Source organism: Hypanus sabinus, chromosome 5 (genome assembly GCF_030144855.1).
Source record: "Hypanus sabinus isolate sHypSab1 chromosome 5, sHypSab1.hap1, whole genome shotgun sequence".
NCBI lineage: Eukaryota > Metazoa > Chordata > Chondrichthyes > Myliobatiformes > Dasyatidae > Hypanus > Hypanus sabinus.
Genome location: NC_082710.1, coordinates 49,042,726 through 49,060,311, shown reverse-complemented (window position 1 = coordinate 49,060,311; position 17,586 = coordinate 49,042,726). Strand labels below are relative to the sequence as shown.

Sequence of the window (17,586 nt, the reverse complement as noted above, 5' to 3'; positions counted from 1 at the left end):
CTGCGTTCCAAACAGAAATGAAAGCCAACTGTCCTCAGATAACAATATCAAAATGACTGATGAATGGAAAAAATACAACATGGAAAGTGGCCATTTGGCCCAATGATACTGCAGCCAGTCCCACTCTGCTGGACTGGGTCTTTCAGAGACCAGAAAATGCTGGAGGAACTCAGCAGGCCAGGCAGCATCTAGGAAAAGAATACATTATGAATATGAGGAACTATGACTCTGAATCCCTTTAGGATCCTTACATGGCAATAAAGCATGTTACGTGCAGTAGGTTGGATAGATATGTATATGCTGAGGCCAAGAACAGAAGCTTTTACAATATCTTGCCTGGTACCATAAGTCAATATCAGCTCAAGTCTGCTTGAACACCTCTAACTGTGCAGCTTTAATTTGATTGCCTATGGAGAAGGAACTCCCCTTTCAACATTTTTTTAAAAAAAGGACATGACTTTACTGGAATACTCATGGTGTGCAGGAATCATCTGCACATGAACAGTCATTCGCCATGCAATATGTCTGTTATTGGCATTGAAACATGTCTACAAAATATAAAAGCATGGCTTTAGACCAGGGCTATTGTAACATCTACAATGACAGAATTTGGTTTTGAGTTTAAATTTAGTGAAGTACTGTATCCAAAAATAATGTCCATGTGTTCAAGTTTTGAATTTGATCTATGCTATAACTATAGTACTTCGAAATTGTATTTTGACAGTACTTAATAAAATAGTTGAAGAAATCATGCATTCCGTTTTCTACCGCAAACTAATGACTCATATGTCAGATCCTCATTTGCCATTACTGAGATTTTAAAGGTTGTTTTATTTTTTTAAATCATCATCAAGCTGTTTAATGTCATTTCCAGTAGACAAGTGCAAAGGAGAATGAAAAAATTGTTGGTCTGGATCCGATGTAGTACAAAAAAAATCATTATGGTATATAGGAACATTATAATATTTCTGTATAAATCTTAAATAATTTTTTAGTAGAACCAGGAAGTTAGTTCTTTTTTTAATCAGGAAAAGAAACTAATCCTTGGAAAAGTGAGTCAAGTGTTGACCTTAAGGTCAAGTAGGAACACCCACGGAGTTAAACCTCATTCCCCATAGGCTCAAGAAATGGTTTTCTTTCGTCTGGCTCAAGAATATTTTTCATGGTGCCCTTGGCTCTTCACGAAAAGCTTATGCAGTGCAGTGACATCAGTTTTATTGCTAGTGGGCTGTGGGAAAAAATAACTGTGAGAAAATTGTACATGCTCCTTTGAAGTCAAAACTTCAATCTTTCTTCCCTTCTGGATAAAACATATATAGTATCTTTACGGTACACAAACTTTCCGAGTGGGTTTACCAACATCTATCTCAGCAGTGCTTTTGTATCTGCTATCAACCTGCAAAAGTAATGGAAAATACAAACAACTGGCAAACTCACTTCCTTAGTGCAAATTAGAACTGTGATGTTGTTTTAACCTAAATGTCTCCAAGTTGTAGCAATTAAGGTCCTTGCATTTTATGATAATATTTCCTTACAGATAATTCAAGTTGCAGAAATTCTTCAGTTAGGTTCTTTGCCGTACTGGGCTGGTGGTACATGTGTGGATGTCTGGTGCCTTACTGTATCAAAGCAATATTAGAAGTCTGATAGAATTCTGTCCAGAATTGCTGGAACTTGATGCAGTGACACCATGAAAATATCATATTTCAATGAATTAGGCATGTTCATTGGTGCAAAATGGAAACTTAAAGATGGTGTAAGAAGTTCTCTTTCACGAGAAATATTTTGTACTACTGATTTGTGTTAAATGGTGCGAAGGGTTTTGTAGTGTTTGGTTTGGACAGTAACCACTGTAAACTCAATAATGAATAGAGCGATCAACTTTGATTAAAAAATTGGTTCTGTTTTAGATTGCTATTGAGAAGTTAAGCAATCTTGAGCAAGTAAAGATGAATATAAAGAGAATTTGCTTGTTTTGCAGATAAGAGATTAATAATGACAATATCTGATCTAGTGTTTTCCTGGCATGTATGACACATAAAATTCTCAGGCTTCCAGTTGGGTACTGATATCGATTTTAACCAATGTGACAATGACAAAATCCACCATCTCCATGATAAAGATGGCAGAGTTCATCTTCAAAATGTTGACTAAAATTGACACCTGTAGAAGAACTTACCTTTTTGATATCTATTTTAAACAGCTGTCGATTATATAACAAGGCAGAATTCTCCCGTTCTGGGAAAGTGACGAAAATGATGATTAACTTTTGAAAAGGATTCTTCTCAGAGAAGTACATTTCAGTGAGGAATGCAGGCTGTCCCCAGACTACAAGCACCCAACTTAATGACATCCCCACATACAAATGAACTCCCATAATATTATTAAATTCAAAATTCTTATTAATGACATTTTCTCTCACGTGCTTTCTCTCTCACTCTCTCTCTCCACCTTTATTAATGCTTTTAATTAGTGTTATTTTACTTAACAATCATTCCAGTACTGTGGTTACCATATCAAGTGTATGTGTATTTTCTAATAAATGGACAAAATTGACTTGACATCTATAAGAATGGAGCCAGTTCATTACCTGGGGATAAGCTGTACCTATTTTTCTACAAGAAATTTATGCTTGGTCATCAAGGCCAAATTGGATGTGTGTAATTGTCTGAAAAACTGCCAAAGTATAAACTCACAGCCAGCTTTTATTATAAATAAATGTCACACAAGGTGACTTTTTATTTGTTCGTTTGCGTATGAGAATGTCAAGAAGTCCGTTGATCTTCATGGGATAAATCGGTAATGAAATAATGTGAAAGAGACCTAGGAAAAGAAGATACCTGTTTAGGGAATTGCAGAATACATTGGCTACAAGGCACTCAATCTTTCTTGTGTTTGATAAAATCCTGTTGTGTGTTTTGGAATTTCAGAGAGATTCGTTAAATTTTTGGCCTTTGTGTCATAGATTTCACCTGCAGCCTTGAGGTGGGAGTGAAAGCAGTGAGACAATGTAGGCGACTCTCGCCAATATGGGGAATATGGGTGTTTCAGTGAGATCCATTGGTGGTCAGCTATGGTGGTCAAGTACTGCAAAAGGTGGTTAATTTGCACCTGACTGTACTGTTTCCATCTGCAGGTGAATTCAATTCAGAACCAAATGCAATCCAAAGGCGGCTATGCAGGTTCTCCCATGCCAGTGAACGTTCAGATGCAGCTGGTGGACACAAAAGCTGGATAAAATTTAAAATAAAGTTTGTGGTAAGTGCCAAGTCTCTCAAAACAAGCAACATTATGACCAAAACAAAAACACTTAACCTAAAATAATGTTGTAGCTGTTATGAAGAAAATGTCTCCTTAATAGTAATAAGCAATTGAGGTTGATATTTTTAACAGGACAACTCATACCATCATGTTCAATAAAGAGTACACCATACATTCTGAGGCTCTGGAGAGAGATTCTTGGGTTTGAACTCTGAATCGTGTGGGTACGAACTTGGGAAGATCGTTTAGAAAATCGTTCGGGAAAATCTAAAATACATTTAGAGTGTCGTCTTAGGAACTTCACTGTCACACTGATTTCACATGCATCGATTTGTAATTGAAATTATGTTCATGGAGCTTTGTGAACCAAAAGTTATTATAGAGCATTTTTATTCCAATCCTTTCTTTAACTTCAATTCACTCATACATTATCGAAGAGTTTTCTTTCTCGTCCAGTATTTTTGCTGCCTCTCCCAGTAGTGGATTCCATTAACATGTGAGCACAAAAGCCAGTCACTGTCTCTCACAACATGGGAGTGGGCTTTGCTCAAATGTGAATCCAGATGGCAAGGCTTCTTCAACAACATCATGAGCCCAACAATCTGCACTCAAATTGGAATTCTATTCCTTTCTTTAATTTTAATTCATCCTTAACTCATTGAAGTATTTTGATTTTATCCAGTGTCTTCACCGCGCCTCCAAATATCATTATGGTGGTACTCAGTTGAATGCTGCTCGGACGTAGATCTGAATTAATTGGGACCATTTGTAACACTCCTCCTTTCTTCAGAATTGAGATTAGCTAAAATAACACAGATTTTTGGTTGGATCCAACATGCTTCCAGTCTAATGTTTCCAAGCAGTTTATTTGCTAACTAATTCATGGGAAGATTTTTATCTCTCTTACTGCTGGACTCCTAGACAGAGTCAGTGGAACTTGTGAAGCAACCATGCTAATGCTCTGAAGTCATTCAGTCATAGAGGCTGCAGCAGAACTCAATATCACTACCCATCTCCTTATTTGGACAAGTGATGAATAGCAAAAAGAGAAAAAGGGAAGGGAAAAGCTTGTACAAAACATAAAAACCTACATAGAGAAAACTGCTTATAACTTGACATGGGAAAGTTTGCTCTAGAAAACAACTTTAATTCTGAGCTGCTAATTGATCTCAAATTAAGTGCATACCTTTTCTAAATGGTCATAGTTCATGCACCCTCTCCTGATCCCTTCTCTGTTTTTAACTGCTTTGGACTTGCTGGAATTTCAACCAGTTGAACTCTGAGGAGACTGTACTCAGTGTTGATACACTCCGCTTTCTCCACTAACTGAATTCTTCTTCCCGTGTTTCTCTGGCCATGTAGTTCTCAGCATTAATCTGCGAATGAATCCCAGGATGAGCTTCTAATTTCATATCCTTTCCTCCTTAAAGACAGCCTCAGTGATATGGCACATCTCAATTCATTTGATGCTGATACTCAAGTCCATGCTTCCAGTGCCTTAGTAAAAATCTGATAATCTGCTAAATGATTATTCAGCCATCCCCCTGGTTCAGGAACTAGCTCACCAAGTGCCGGTTGCCACATTCCATGTAGCACTAGGGCCCCGGTTCCCACATTCTGTTTTCAACAGCTGTTATCTTGAAACTAATTTGGTTGTGTTTCCTGTGTTCTCTTAAAGCTGAACTTAATGGAAATTTTACTGTGTATGTAACATCTTTAGAAAGTCAACTTAAATTATGTTTGAAAAATTAGAATAACATCTGATAGTCTGAAAAATCTGTCAGCCTGGTACCACCAAGGCCCAGAGAGTGCCAGATTAACTGAGTCACCCAAATTTCACCGAGGTTTATCCAAAGTTCTCGGTACTTTACTGCACCTTTCATTATTTTGTTACTTGGAGACAGAGCATGGCAATAGGTCCTTCCATCCCAACAAGCCTTAGCTGCCCAATTACACCCATGTAACCAATTAACCTACTGTCCTGTACATCTTTGGAAAATGGGAGGAAATTGGAGCACCCAGAGTAAACTCACATGGTTGCAGGGACAAGCTCCTTACAGACAGCATCGGGAATATGATTTTAAATTTACTTTGTCTCAAATTTGAAGTCTCACCCATTATGTTTAAATCCATTCATTACCTGACCCCCTCCCCAATTCCTGTTCTCTCCTCTGGACCTGCAACTCCCACAGAAATCTGCCTCTCACGTAGTTACTTCCACTCTTCTCATGACTGACACAAAACTGATCTCTCCACCAAGTTTACCACTATTTCCTCTTTATAGATTAAACCTTTGACCCACAAAGGTTTTGTTTTAGCATTATTGGTATTATGTTAAAGGGAGTTGATATTGGCCTGACCTTGTACTTGTGCATGTAATCTGCCTAATGAATTAAGCTTCATCAGATGGCTTATGTTCTAACACTGCACCATTTTTTCTTTACAGATTCCTCCAAGTTCATGTATTTCTTCCTGTCGAACCCTCCCACCCTCTTTTCACTATGGTGATTGCTTCTCTGAGTTCTTCATGATGAGAAAAGCATTACAACAGCCCGTCTCCTGTTCCCTTGCCAATTATTTGGCTGGAGTCTCCCCTGTTCCGCTCTGAAGATATCATTAATAGGACTACTCCTTCTCAAGGCAGTGACTTGAAAGGATTTGATCTTTGCCGAAGTCATGGACATACAGTAGCTTCTCATATTTTTTTAAAAAAATACAAATAGAATTTTAGCGTTTTCTTCTCGTCAAGGTCTACATGTGCCTGAGCGAACCATTACTGTATATATTTCATTTTGCCCATCTTTTAAACGTGCAACATTTTTTCTTTTCATTTTTATTATGCTTTTTATTTGCCTTTGAATTCAGTGTTAGTTTGCAATTAAAAATGTCTACAGGTCTGGAACCTGAAAGCACAATTACATTACCACACTCCCTCTAGGTAAGTCAGCATGGTAAATGACTGCATGTGATGTAGCTCAGCCAATGGCAAAGTGTTTGTTGCGGCGGAATGATGATACTAATGCTGACAAGTTTCTAACCAGCATGTCAGTTTTGCCAGATGCCTGCCTCCCTGTCCCTGAGCCTACCTGCCTGCATACTTTTCACATTTTGATCTCTTCATCAGACACCTCTTGAGGATAACTGAATACAGTAACTGGCATTTTTTTTAATATAATGGCTTGTGGTAAATGTGCAATTCAGCATACTCCTGTATTTTATATGAACGAATTAAAGAAAAATGCATTTGGCCATGAGCAAGTAACCAATTGCACTTGTGATGCAATAAAATGGTAGAGCTCCAATTTTGTTATATTGCAGCAACTGTTTAAACAAAATACCTGGATCCTGAATTCACACACCGGCCAACAACAGGAGTATAGTCTTTATCAATTACTGTACAGTTTTGTCGACTTCTCTGCAGCCCTTTGGGTGAATCAGTCTTTTAAAAGAAATAACCTTCCTCAGTTGGGTGTGAGAGGGAGTGGGTGGTGAGTATTTGGGAGGGGGGAGCAGGGGCTGTGGAATTCTGTATGTTGCTCCAGGCAACATTGGGAGCTGTCTGAACAAACACCAGAGAAAATTCTGTTCAACAGGGTGGCTTTCGCTTTCCAGTGAAAGAAAGCAAATACCTTGCTCAGGTCTATAAGGGCATATTTTTTCCCTCCCATTCCACTCACATGTGACATACTAATATTGCACTGTTTCATAATAAATGTAAATTGTGCATGGTTTAATGGTTTAAAAAAAGAAGCTAAATCAAGATTATCTTTTCAGTAGGCAAAAACATTGGCTTTACTCAAGAACGTACTCTGTGAAATGTGACTTAAGTGATATTTTAAGTAGTTTTAGAGCTTGTATTTTAGTGCACAGTCTTTGGAACCCAGAATAATTTGCTAGGTACTGAATTGCAAGAATCTATGCTATGAATGTGTAAGGATAGGGAAATGCTTTTACATGGAGCAGTGCAGTACAAATTGTGACCGAATGTCTGACATCGAGATATAAAGTATTTTTGAAATATGAGTGAGTAGGTTAATAATTAATTGAATGAAATAGCTGGATATTGTGGCTTGCTAGCCTTTGGGTTATGTTGCTATGAATGATCTGAATGCATCCCAGTACTGGTCCTCTAAACTCTCTGTGGTAAATGTTATATAAAGGGGTATGTAAATTGTCATCACTTAGTTCTGCCATAGCAAGCCATTAATTGAAATATAATTTATCATTCTCATGCAGGCAATACTTTGCCAAATAAGAATTGAAAGGTTGTTTTAGCCTATTTTTATAATGCATACAATTTTGTACATGTTTGTTGTTCCTCAGTGAAATTGGTTTAGTCTACAATGGCTTATAGTTTCAAAAGTTACATCAGATTAAAATAAAGTTTGTCATTTGCTCTTGCATATTTCTTGAACTTTGTTCTCAAAGTGAAGTCACTGGCTTCAACAGTGTTTACAATTCCTTTCAGCACAGAACACACTGTCTGCTGCAATGATGGAAACTAATTCAGTGCTATAATTTTGACTCCATTGTTGCAATGTGTTCAGGAACTGAACAATCGTAGACAAAGGACTATTCATACACCCTTGATAAAACAAATGAAACTATTCAACGGGTTGGGGGAGGGGTAGTTTTGATGACCAAGGATTGACCACATGATACATGAGAAAACAAATTAAAGAAATTTGTTTATTATGAATAAACTCTTCTCGGGCTTCCAGCTGGGAACAGGTTATCAATTATAACTGACGTTTTGATAACAAACTCTGCCATCTTCATTGGGGATAATGCCTGGGCATATCTGGTCCAGTGGTATTTATACTACCGTTGTCCATCCCTCCTGCTTGGTTCATCCTCATCCAATCAGGTTTCCACCATTGCAGCTTGTTTACAATTGAATTACAGTTCTTAGAGCAAGACCTTCATCTTTATTAAAATAATTTTCCTCTGGATTTATTTCAATGGCTTCCTTCTCCAAACGGTTCCAAAAGCCCAATAATTTTGTGATATCAAAGTCAATCCTATGGCCATTGTGAATGCAATGTTCTGCTACCGCCGGTTTCTCTGGGTAACCCACATGGATACACCTCCTGTGCTCCTTGATGTAGGTTTCCCCCATGCTGGCTGCTCCTCATTCACAGAATCCTGTGAATGTGAATTTTCACATGATTATAACAAAACACAGTGCAAAGCTTGTCTTGCATACTCTTCATACAGATCAAATCATTCCACAGTGTATTGAGATAAAACAATAACAATACAAAATAAAGTGGAACAGCTATGGAGAAAGTGCAGTGTGGGTAGACAAGGTCATAACGAGGTACTTTATGTCAAGAGTCCATTCTTCATTTTTTTCTATCTTTTTTATTGATTTCCAAATAAAGAATATACAAATCAAGAGGAGTTTAACAAGTAGATAATATAAAAGACATAAACAGCAATAGTAAAAACAAAGTATATAATGTCAAAATCAAATATTATGCTGTTATGTATACAATGGTCAAAAAAACTACAACTCATAGCAATCATAAAAAAAATCGGAAATTTTATTGATAAGGAAAAAAAACCCCACTAACTAAGCTGAAACAAAAAAAAGAGAAAGAGAAAAAAAAGAAAAAGAAAGATTGGGCAGTCCAATTGAGGATAAAATTAGAAAAAAAAACAGAAAAAACACATCCTTCCCATCATCTCCAAACCTTCATAGATAAGGATTTTCCCCAAAGAGAATAAAGAAAAATAAATAAATAAAAATAAATTCAATCATGTGAAAATATTGAATAAAGGGTCACCGGACTTGTTCAAAATTAAAGGATGTATCAAATGTCCGGCTTCTAATTTTCTCTAAGCTTAGAAATGACATAATGGAGGAGAGCCAATAGAAAACAGTAGGTGGGTTAGATTCTTTCCAGTGTAGCAAAATAGCTCTCCCAGCCAGTAAAGTTGAAAAAGCTATCACATGTTGAGTGGAATCAGACACTTTGCTTGCTTCCTCTGGAATAATCCCAAAAGTTGCTGTAAATGGATTAGGTTGAACATCCATATCTATAACTTCAGATAATATTCCAAACACATCCCTCCAAAAATTATTTAAACTTACACATGACCAAAACATATGAGTTAGAGTAGCCACTTCTGTGTTACATCTGTCACAAATAGGGCTTATATTAGGAAAGATATGCGCCAATTTATCTTTGGACATATGGGCCCTGTGTACTATCTTAAAATATGGTGTGCGCAGATAGATGAATTATTGACTAAATAATAAATTTTACTCCATTGATTATCTGAAAGTGAATGTTGAAGTTCTACTTCCCAGGTGCGTTGAACCCGATCATTAGGTGACATGCGAGCATTCATTAACTGTTTATAAATGATAGCTATTAGTTGTTTTTGAGAAGGTTTAAACAAAAATAACATAAGCCAAATTTAAAGAGCAGGCCAAGGGGTAATTCGGTAAAAAATTCCTAGCCTGTAAATACCTGAAAATATGTGTAATAGAGATATCATATTTATCCATTAACTGTGAAAAAGACATTAAACAATCTTGTAAAAACAAATCTAAAAATTTATTTATTTATTTATATTTCAAGCAGTTCCCTCCTTTGTTCCAAAAGCATTTTTTAATAAAATAGATTCTCTATTTTGTCATATGTTTGGAATAATAAAAGCACTAGAGTGAATAAACTTTTATTGCAAAGATCAAAAAAAGATGGAGGACTGGCTTTACCAAACTTTAGATTTTAGTATTGGGCAATTAATATTAATTATATTACTTTTTGGATTTATGATATAGATGACCAAGATCACCCTTCATGGTTACAGTTGGAGGAAAATTCAGTAATGGGGTTTTCGTTAGCTTATTAGGAGCTCCCCTTCCTTTTCGCTCTCCAGAATAGGTAAACAAGCTCTTAACCCTATTGTACTTTAAAAATTTGGTTTCAATTTCATAGATTTTTTGAATTAAATGATTTTTTACTTTCTAGTAATATTTATCCTAATTTCTTTTTAAAACTATCAACTTTGGATAAGGCTTTTTTAACATGGAAAATTAAGGGAATAAAAACTTTTTTTTAAAGAGTCCATTCTTATCATACTAGGGAACCAATCATAGCAGCAGGATAGAAGCTGTCCTTGAGCTTTGTGGCAAGTTCTTTCAGACTTGCTTTTTCTGCCTGATAGGCGAGGAAAGAAGAGGGCATTCCGGGATGGGTGTGAGCTTTTTACGCTAGCTGCCTTCCCAAGGCGGCAAGAGGTGTAGACAGAGTCCAGGGAGGGGAGGCTGGTTTCTGTGATGTGGTGAGCTATGTCCACGACATTGCCGTTCCCTGCAGTCACGGCAGAGAGTTTAGCACACTGAGCTCTGATTCATCCAGATAGGATGTTTCCTATGATGCATTGATAAATATTGGTGAGGGTCAAAGGACACATGTTAAACTACTTCAGCCTCCCAGGGAAGTAAAGGCATTGGTGAAATTTCTTGGCCATTTCATCCACGTGGTTGGACCAGGACAGGCTAAGAGAAAAATGTGGACTTATCAAAACTGCAAGTGTTCACAATATCCTTAAGTTTATTGACCAAGACTCCCTGAAATTGAAGGCAATTGGAAATGTGGAAATGGAATTAAAAATAAATATGGGGATTTGTATCTGCTTTGTAACTTCAAATCATTAAACTAATTCAAGAGGACACGGGAGTCCAGGAGTGCGAGTCTAACTTGAGTTTACTTTAAGCGAGGTGGGCACATATCACATGGTAGCGTGATGACGTATGCAACTCAATTCAAGATATAACCAGAATGAGTTATTTAATTCTTATCTTACTGACTGCTTAAACAACATGTACACAAAATTATTCAAATCTTACTGAAATATTAAATACATAACATCCTCTCTGCTTGGCTATAAACTCCAACTTAATAAAGAATGCATCTCAATTATATATACACAATATACTGCACAATACAGCTACTATATACAGACACCCAGAGCATAGCAAATTTTAAATTGTCCTGTTCAGGCCTAAAGATTTAATCGCTGTTGGGGATTTCTTATTCTTGTAGGATAACGTCTTTCCTGACAGTGAGGAATCTCTCTTCGCAGATGAGACTTTGGAATTCCAGCATCTGCAGCCTTTTCTCATTTTAATAAATATGAGGGGCTGTGACTGGGGAAATTAGTTTACTCCCATAAGAAACCTGGCGTATCACTAGGATATTTAATTTTGACACATTTTAGTTTTTTTTTGCAAACATCCTGAAGCCACCGGCGGCATCCTTCAAGCAAAAACAAACCACACTGAAAAATCTACAGATATTTTTTAAATATAAAACTGAAGGCAGTTGCAAGGAATTGGAACAGTGGGGCAGATTATAGATGCAAGGTAACAAAAGCTGGAAGCATTTTTCTTGACCGGCAACATTCATTGGGAGAGAAGCAGAGTTGACATTTCAGAGCGAGAAAACCAAACATCTTTCAACTGTAGAAAAAGAGAGGAAGCAGAGGACAAAAGGAATGGGTGGTAGGGAGCATACCAAAGTTGTCAACTCACAGACCTCCGTTGATAGCCCTGCCCCCCCCTTACCCCCATCCCTATCTATTATTTTAGTCTGGTTCTCTTTCTCTCTCTTTTCCCCCCTCACTATAATCTCCCCCCAGCCCTACCTTTCTTTCTCTTTTATTTCCCATAATTCTCCTTCCTCCCTAGCCCATCTCCCTCCAGCCTATCATTTCCTAGCTCTCTACTTTATCCGTCTCCCCTCGACCATCCCATGTTACTTCACTCCTGATGAAGGGTTTCAGCCCGAAACGTTGTCACTACCTCCTTCCATAGATGCTGTCTGGCCTGCTGAGTTCTGCCAGCATTTTGTGTTATTTATTTATTTCCAGCACCTGCAGATTCACTTCTGTTGCCATAGATATATGAATTGTTCAATTCAATAATTAGTCCTAAGAGCTTCATCAATAGACCCAGATGGAAGAAGCAACGCACAAAATGCTGAAGGAACTCAGCTGACCAGGCAGCATCTCTGGAAAAGAGTACCATCAACGTTTTAGGTTGAGGCTGCAGTGGCCCGAAACTTTGACTGCACTCTTTTCCATAGATGCTGCCTGACCTGCTGAGCTACCCCAGCATTTTCTGTGTGTTGCGTGAATTTCCAGCATCTGCAGATTTTCTCTTGTTTGCAGTTAGAAGAAGATACATTTGACATTATTGGAATAATGTTAAAGCGAGGCAAGTCGAAGACGAAGAAAATCAAAACACTGCAGATGCCAGAAAGTTGAAATAAAAGAAAATTCTGGAAATATGCAGCAGATCAAGTAGTGTCAATGGAGAGCAAAAGTAACTTTGTTACTCTTTCCACAGAGGCTGCCTGAGTTGCTGAGTATTTCCTGCATTGTCTGTGATAAAGTCAAAGGGAGAGTGGCCTGAGGAATTATGCTTCTTCCTCCATCTAGGTTTGTTGCTTAAGAGAACTATATTAATGCGCTCTCTCCACAACTGCGGCATTACCTCTCTATTTATTTCTTTTCATCTTTCTTTTACATCCAGTTTTGAAAATAAATGTTACCTTGGCAGCTTTGATCTGCATCCTATCACAGACATTCCCCCCCCCCCATTCTCTCCACCCCCTCCTTAAAGTGCCATGTCTTCTCACTTCTGCTGTTCTAATGAAGGGTCTGTGACTTTGCATTGCAGCTCTGTATGGCTGCAATCCCGCCTAACTTCCTCAGTGCTTCCATCGATCTGTTTTTGTTTTGGATTTCCAGTTTCCACATCCCTTTGACCTAATTACATAAGCACAACCTTAGTTCATCGTAGCTGTCTGTATTGCATGTACTCAAATGAATGGAGTATTGGGTGACACAGGAGGTCTGAGAGATGCTAGAAATCTTGAGCAACACATATAATGTTGGAGGAACTCAACCAGTCAGTCAAGCAGCATCTATGGAGGAAGTAAACAGTCTTACCTCAGGCTGAAAGCCTTTATCAAAACTCATCAGATGAGCTCAGAAGTAGGTGAGCATTTACTTTCATGCAATATTCCCCAACCAACAACACAAATACGTCGCTAAGTATATACACCAGAGTATTTTTAAAAATCCACTCTTTTACAGCATAATAATGATTCCAGAGTTTTAGCCTTCAGAGTGCAACTTGGGTGCCATTATTTGTACTGTCACTTGAGTGGATGTTTATTAGCAAAAAAACTTAATGAAAATCTTGGATTCTGAATTAAAATTCTGAGTTAAAATCAATCAAATGGTTGATTGAGGCAATTGATCATGAATTAATTTTGAGCTTTGATGAAATAAAATGAGGGGTCTGCTCCCTGAGCAGAGCTGCACTGACAACAGTTAGCATGACAACTACCTTTGTTCTTGAGAGAAGATTATTATTTATCAGCATAAAATCTTGAATATTTCAGGGAGGAAAGAGCAATTATTCACCATATAAAATACCCAGGATACTTTGCAGAGGTAAATGGAAAACGAAGAGAGGTTATTAGCTTAGGTGATGGGATAATCTAATGACGCAATGAGATGTTATTTCCTTTAGTAGGGAAAGCTAGAGCTAAAGAGCACTGACTTAGGATAAGGGGTCACCCATTTAATACTTGAAGAGGTACTGTCCTCCCCAACAGTTTCCCTTCTCTATTACAGTCATTATACATAGTTCTGCTAGCTGGTTTTTGTGGAAAAGTGTACCTTCCCAGACTGCTGGCACTGAGTTATTGCAAGTTATGCTCAGTTGAATGTATCCCTTTGGGAAACACACGGAATCCATTTTAGGGCATGATTGTTTGAATTAATCACCCCAGCAAATTCCAACGTATTTTGAGCCAATTTCATAATTTTTGAAAGCGGATCAAATTAATTGCTAGCCTCTTCCACTCTTATAGGAGGAAAGAGAAAAACTATTCAAAAAAAAATCACGGATTAAGAAGACTGGTCAGTGAAAGACGTAAGTAACAGTAGTAAGGTAATTAGGAGCTCAAAGTCAGTCAGGAATGCAGTTATCACAGATCCATAGCCGTATAAAATTTAGGAGATAGAGAGGGGCAAGACCATGGAGCAACTTGAAGGGCAGAATGTTGTTGAACTTGGAACTGGTCTAGGTCAGTAAGCAAAGGAATAATGGAAGAACAAAATCCAGGATATTCACAGCCAAGCCTCAGGTGATCTTACGCAAGATAAGGAGGTGCAGAGAGGGGCACATTGGAATAGTTATGCCCAGAAAGAACAAAGGCATGGTTGATGGTTTTGATTATGCAAATAGAAGACAGTCGTTTTGTTAGTGGATAAGTGACTGAAGCCTGAATAACTGAGTTTGACTGGGGTTCAGATACAGCTGTGAAGAAATTTAAATCCAGTTCATTCAATAAGACTGGAATAAAAAGATACTATGCTGTTACAAAACCCAGCTAGGTTTGCTTAGCAGAACAGAATCTGCATCCTTTGCTAGTCCGGCCTGAGTGCAATTCTAGCAAAAAGTATGAGTCTCATACATCATTCGTTTGTATCAAAATGGTTTAAAAATGATATTAAAAGGAATAAAATGGGACGAACTGTAGAACGTTGATCTAGACTCAGACACACAGCCCTGTCAATTCTGGAAAGACATACTCACTTGTTAGAAATAAAATATAATACACTTTTTTAAAATTTTGGGGAATAAAGGAGAATGAGGACTTCTCTAAAGAAAGGAAACTGGTTTTATAAAGTGATGGTAAATAGTATTGCAAATGTTACTGTGTAATATTTCACCGTTCTGTTAGGCCTGTGCTAATTTCCCTCACTAAATATGCTGCTTGCATAAAAGTAGCTGCTGCTTTTAAACTGCAGCCTAAAGGAATCAATGTTTAGACAGGAGAACCAGTGAGGGAGCCTACAGGAACAATTTCATTTCGTAATTCTTTCTACAAGGTCTCAGCAAGTACTATTTTGAATTTAAAGTAGCTCAGATTATTTTGTCATGAAGGTACGCTGCTTCCATGTTCAGTCACAATTTCTTGCCTTCTGGAAAGGCCCCAGTGAATAGGGTAACCCTAAGCGTAAACACATTTATTCAGAAAGATGTCTTATGCTTAATTCCAGTAGTTTTCAAACTGTGGATTGTTGCAATGTAGTTATTTGATCCAGTGTGACTCAAACTCTTCTATGCAGCGATACAACCTGCTGTTTTTTCAGAAAAGTAAATGTGTGTTTTTTTGTTCCAAAACCTTTGGATTTTTGTTGTTCAGTGGTATGAGGTAGATTTTCATGTTCATGTATGTGATGCTATTGAGTGGTCTTGCTCGAAAGAATGCAGTTAAGTCTGAGAAGGAGAAGCTCATATCCTTTATGGAGCCCAACCAATTGAATGTCCATTAACTTAAATGGAAGGAAAATTGTGTATTTTTCCTTAAACCCAGTTGGTGCCATTTTTCTTTTGTTTGTTGTGACTGAATCATCCAGTGTAGCCTACAGAAGCAAGAGCAAAGAAAATTTAACCCTAGACATTCAGTTAAGTTGGGTTAGAAAGCAAAAGGAGATACAAAAAATGTTACCAATATTGCAAAATGGTCATTTCAATCCTGTTAATATTGATTATCTCCAATCATTATTATTAATCTATGTTGCTCTAAGTTCCTTATAAATATCAAAACATTGCCAACTGAATCATTGAATTTCTATATTATATTGATAATAGATTTCTTTTTCCACCTATGATATCTAAGGTCAGTCCCCAGCATTTCCTAATCACACTCCTTTGCCACTGTAAACCTCTGAACCATGTAAACTTCAATCTATACATTACACTTTTTGCACATAGCTTTTGTTTAATAGACAAAGCCGTACGAAATACTGGGATAAAGTTTTACAGGTCTACACTCTCCCCCTTTTGTAACTCTTCATCTAGTTTTCCCATAAGTAAGTGTGTAAGCAACTAATAACCAAGATTTTACTTATTATTCTCTTTCTCTCGGTCACAGTTTCTGCATTTCTCTCAGAATTTCTTTCAAGAACTCCAAAGTTTTACACAAGTTTTTTTTCATATTTTCCATGTGGAAGAGTTGTAATTGTGCACTCTGACTTCCACAATATTTAAATTTGTTGAAAGTTTCAAGAAGAGCTTTGTGGATTTGTGATGTTCGCAGATTTCATCATTTGCCATCTGTACTGAGAAATGTCACAGGTACCTTTGGGTTGTAACTGACACGGTTCTTGAGACTTTGAACAAGTATGGTGTTCATGAATCTCCTCCGTCAGGCATCTGTTGTACGATGGCAGTAAGATTTTCACTCATGACCAATTTGGGCCTGGATATGTTTTTGGAGTCTTCTGAAGTGGTTCTGAAGGGTCTAGTTGTAAAATGCTTCACTTCGCAAAAACATTGGGTGTTTACAAGATTTATCTACTAGAAATCATACTAAAATTAGTTGACTGTCCTGCATAAGTTCTGCAGGAGCATCTGTTTAACAGAACATTGGTTGTTAACACAAACCATTTCCTAAGGCTTGCACTATATGTCCAATCACTTAGCCATTCTCTTCTGTTGTTACCTCCTTTTTTTCCCCCTGTAGATGTTCTTATGGCCTTTATGCAGTTCAAACATGTAAGGTTTTAAAACCTGTAATCAGTAGAAGAGGTTTGTTGCTTTTCTGCCTGAAGTGTGCAGTTTTCTTTTTTTCACATCTTTTTCTGCATACCTGCTTTTAATTAGTTCATTACAAATGAAAGTACACAGGGTGTGACAAACACTTCTTAACTTACAGTGGAAGTAAGAGGGGTAATTTTCCCCTTCTCCTTCCCTTTTCTTCCTGTCCCCATTCTGGATCCCCTCTTATTTCTCTTCTTCCTTTGCTGCCCCATCTCCTTCCCTTCCTTCCATGGTCTATTCCTGTCTCCTATCAGATTCCTTCTTTTTCAGCTGTTAGTCTTTCCCACCTTTCACCTCCCAGGTTTTACTTCATCCTTCTCCCCCAACCACTTACCTACCCCCTCACCTGGCTACACCTATCACCTTCTAGCTTGTACTCCTTCCCCCTCCCCCCCCCCCCACCTTCTTATTCTGGCTTCTTCCCCCTTCCTCTCCAGTCCCGGTAAAGGGTCTTGGCCCAAAGCGTCAACTGTTCAAGCCTTTCCATTGATGGGCTCCTCCAGCATCTTGTGTGTGTTACACTAACTTACAGATGGCTGCACTCGTTTGTTGAAGTCAAAGAACAATGAGTTTGGGATAGCTGATCATGTTACATCAAGAGTAGATTGCCGGGACATGAAGAAATTACTCAAGGAGTTGGCTCACTGCAGATTGCAAATCAAACTATGGATAAATACCGGGCC

At 37.8% G+C, this 17,586-nt stretch overlaps 1 protein-coding gene across 4 annotated transcripts in view; it reads left to right on the top strand.

The window, feature by feature from the left end:
* cdc42se2 (CDC42 small effector 2) overlaps window positions 1–7,664 on the top strand; it is a 129,847-nt gene extending 122,183 nt beyond the window's left edge. For all 4 annotated transcript variants that reach the window (XM_059969934.1, XM_059969935.1, XM_059969932.1 and 1 more), the window contains 2 exons: window positions 3,137–3,258; window positions 5,708–7,664. In XM_059969934.1, coding sequence (XP_059825917.1) covers window positions 3,137–3,238 — 102 coding nt within the window. In that variant the 3' untranslated portion in view covers window positions 3,239–3,258; window positions 5,708–7,664. The remainder of the gene's footprint in view (window positions 1–3,136; window positions 3,259–5,707) is intronic.
* Window positions 7,665–17,586: the final 9,922 nt, after the last annotated feature.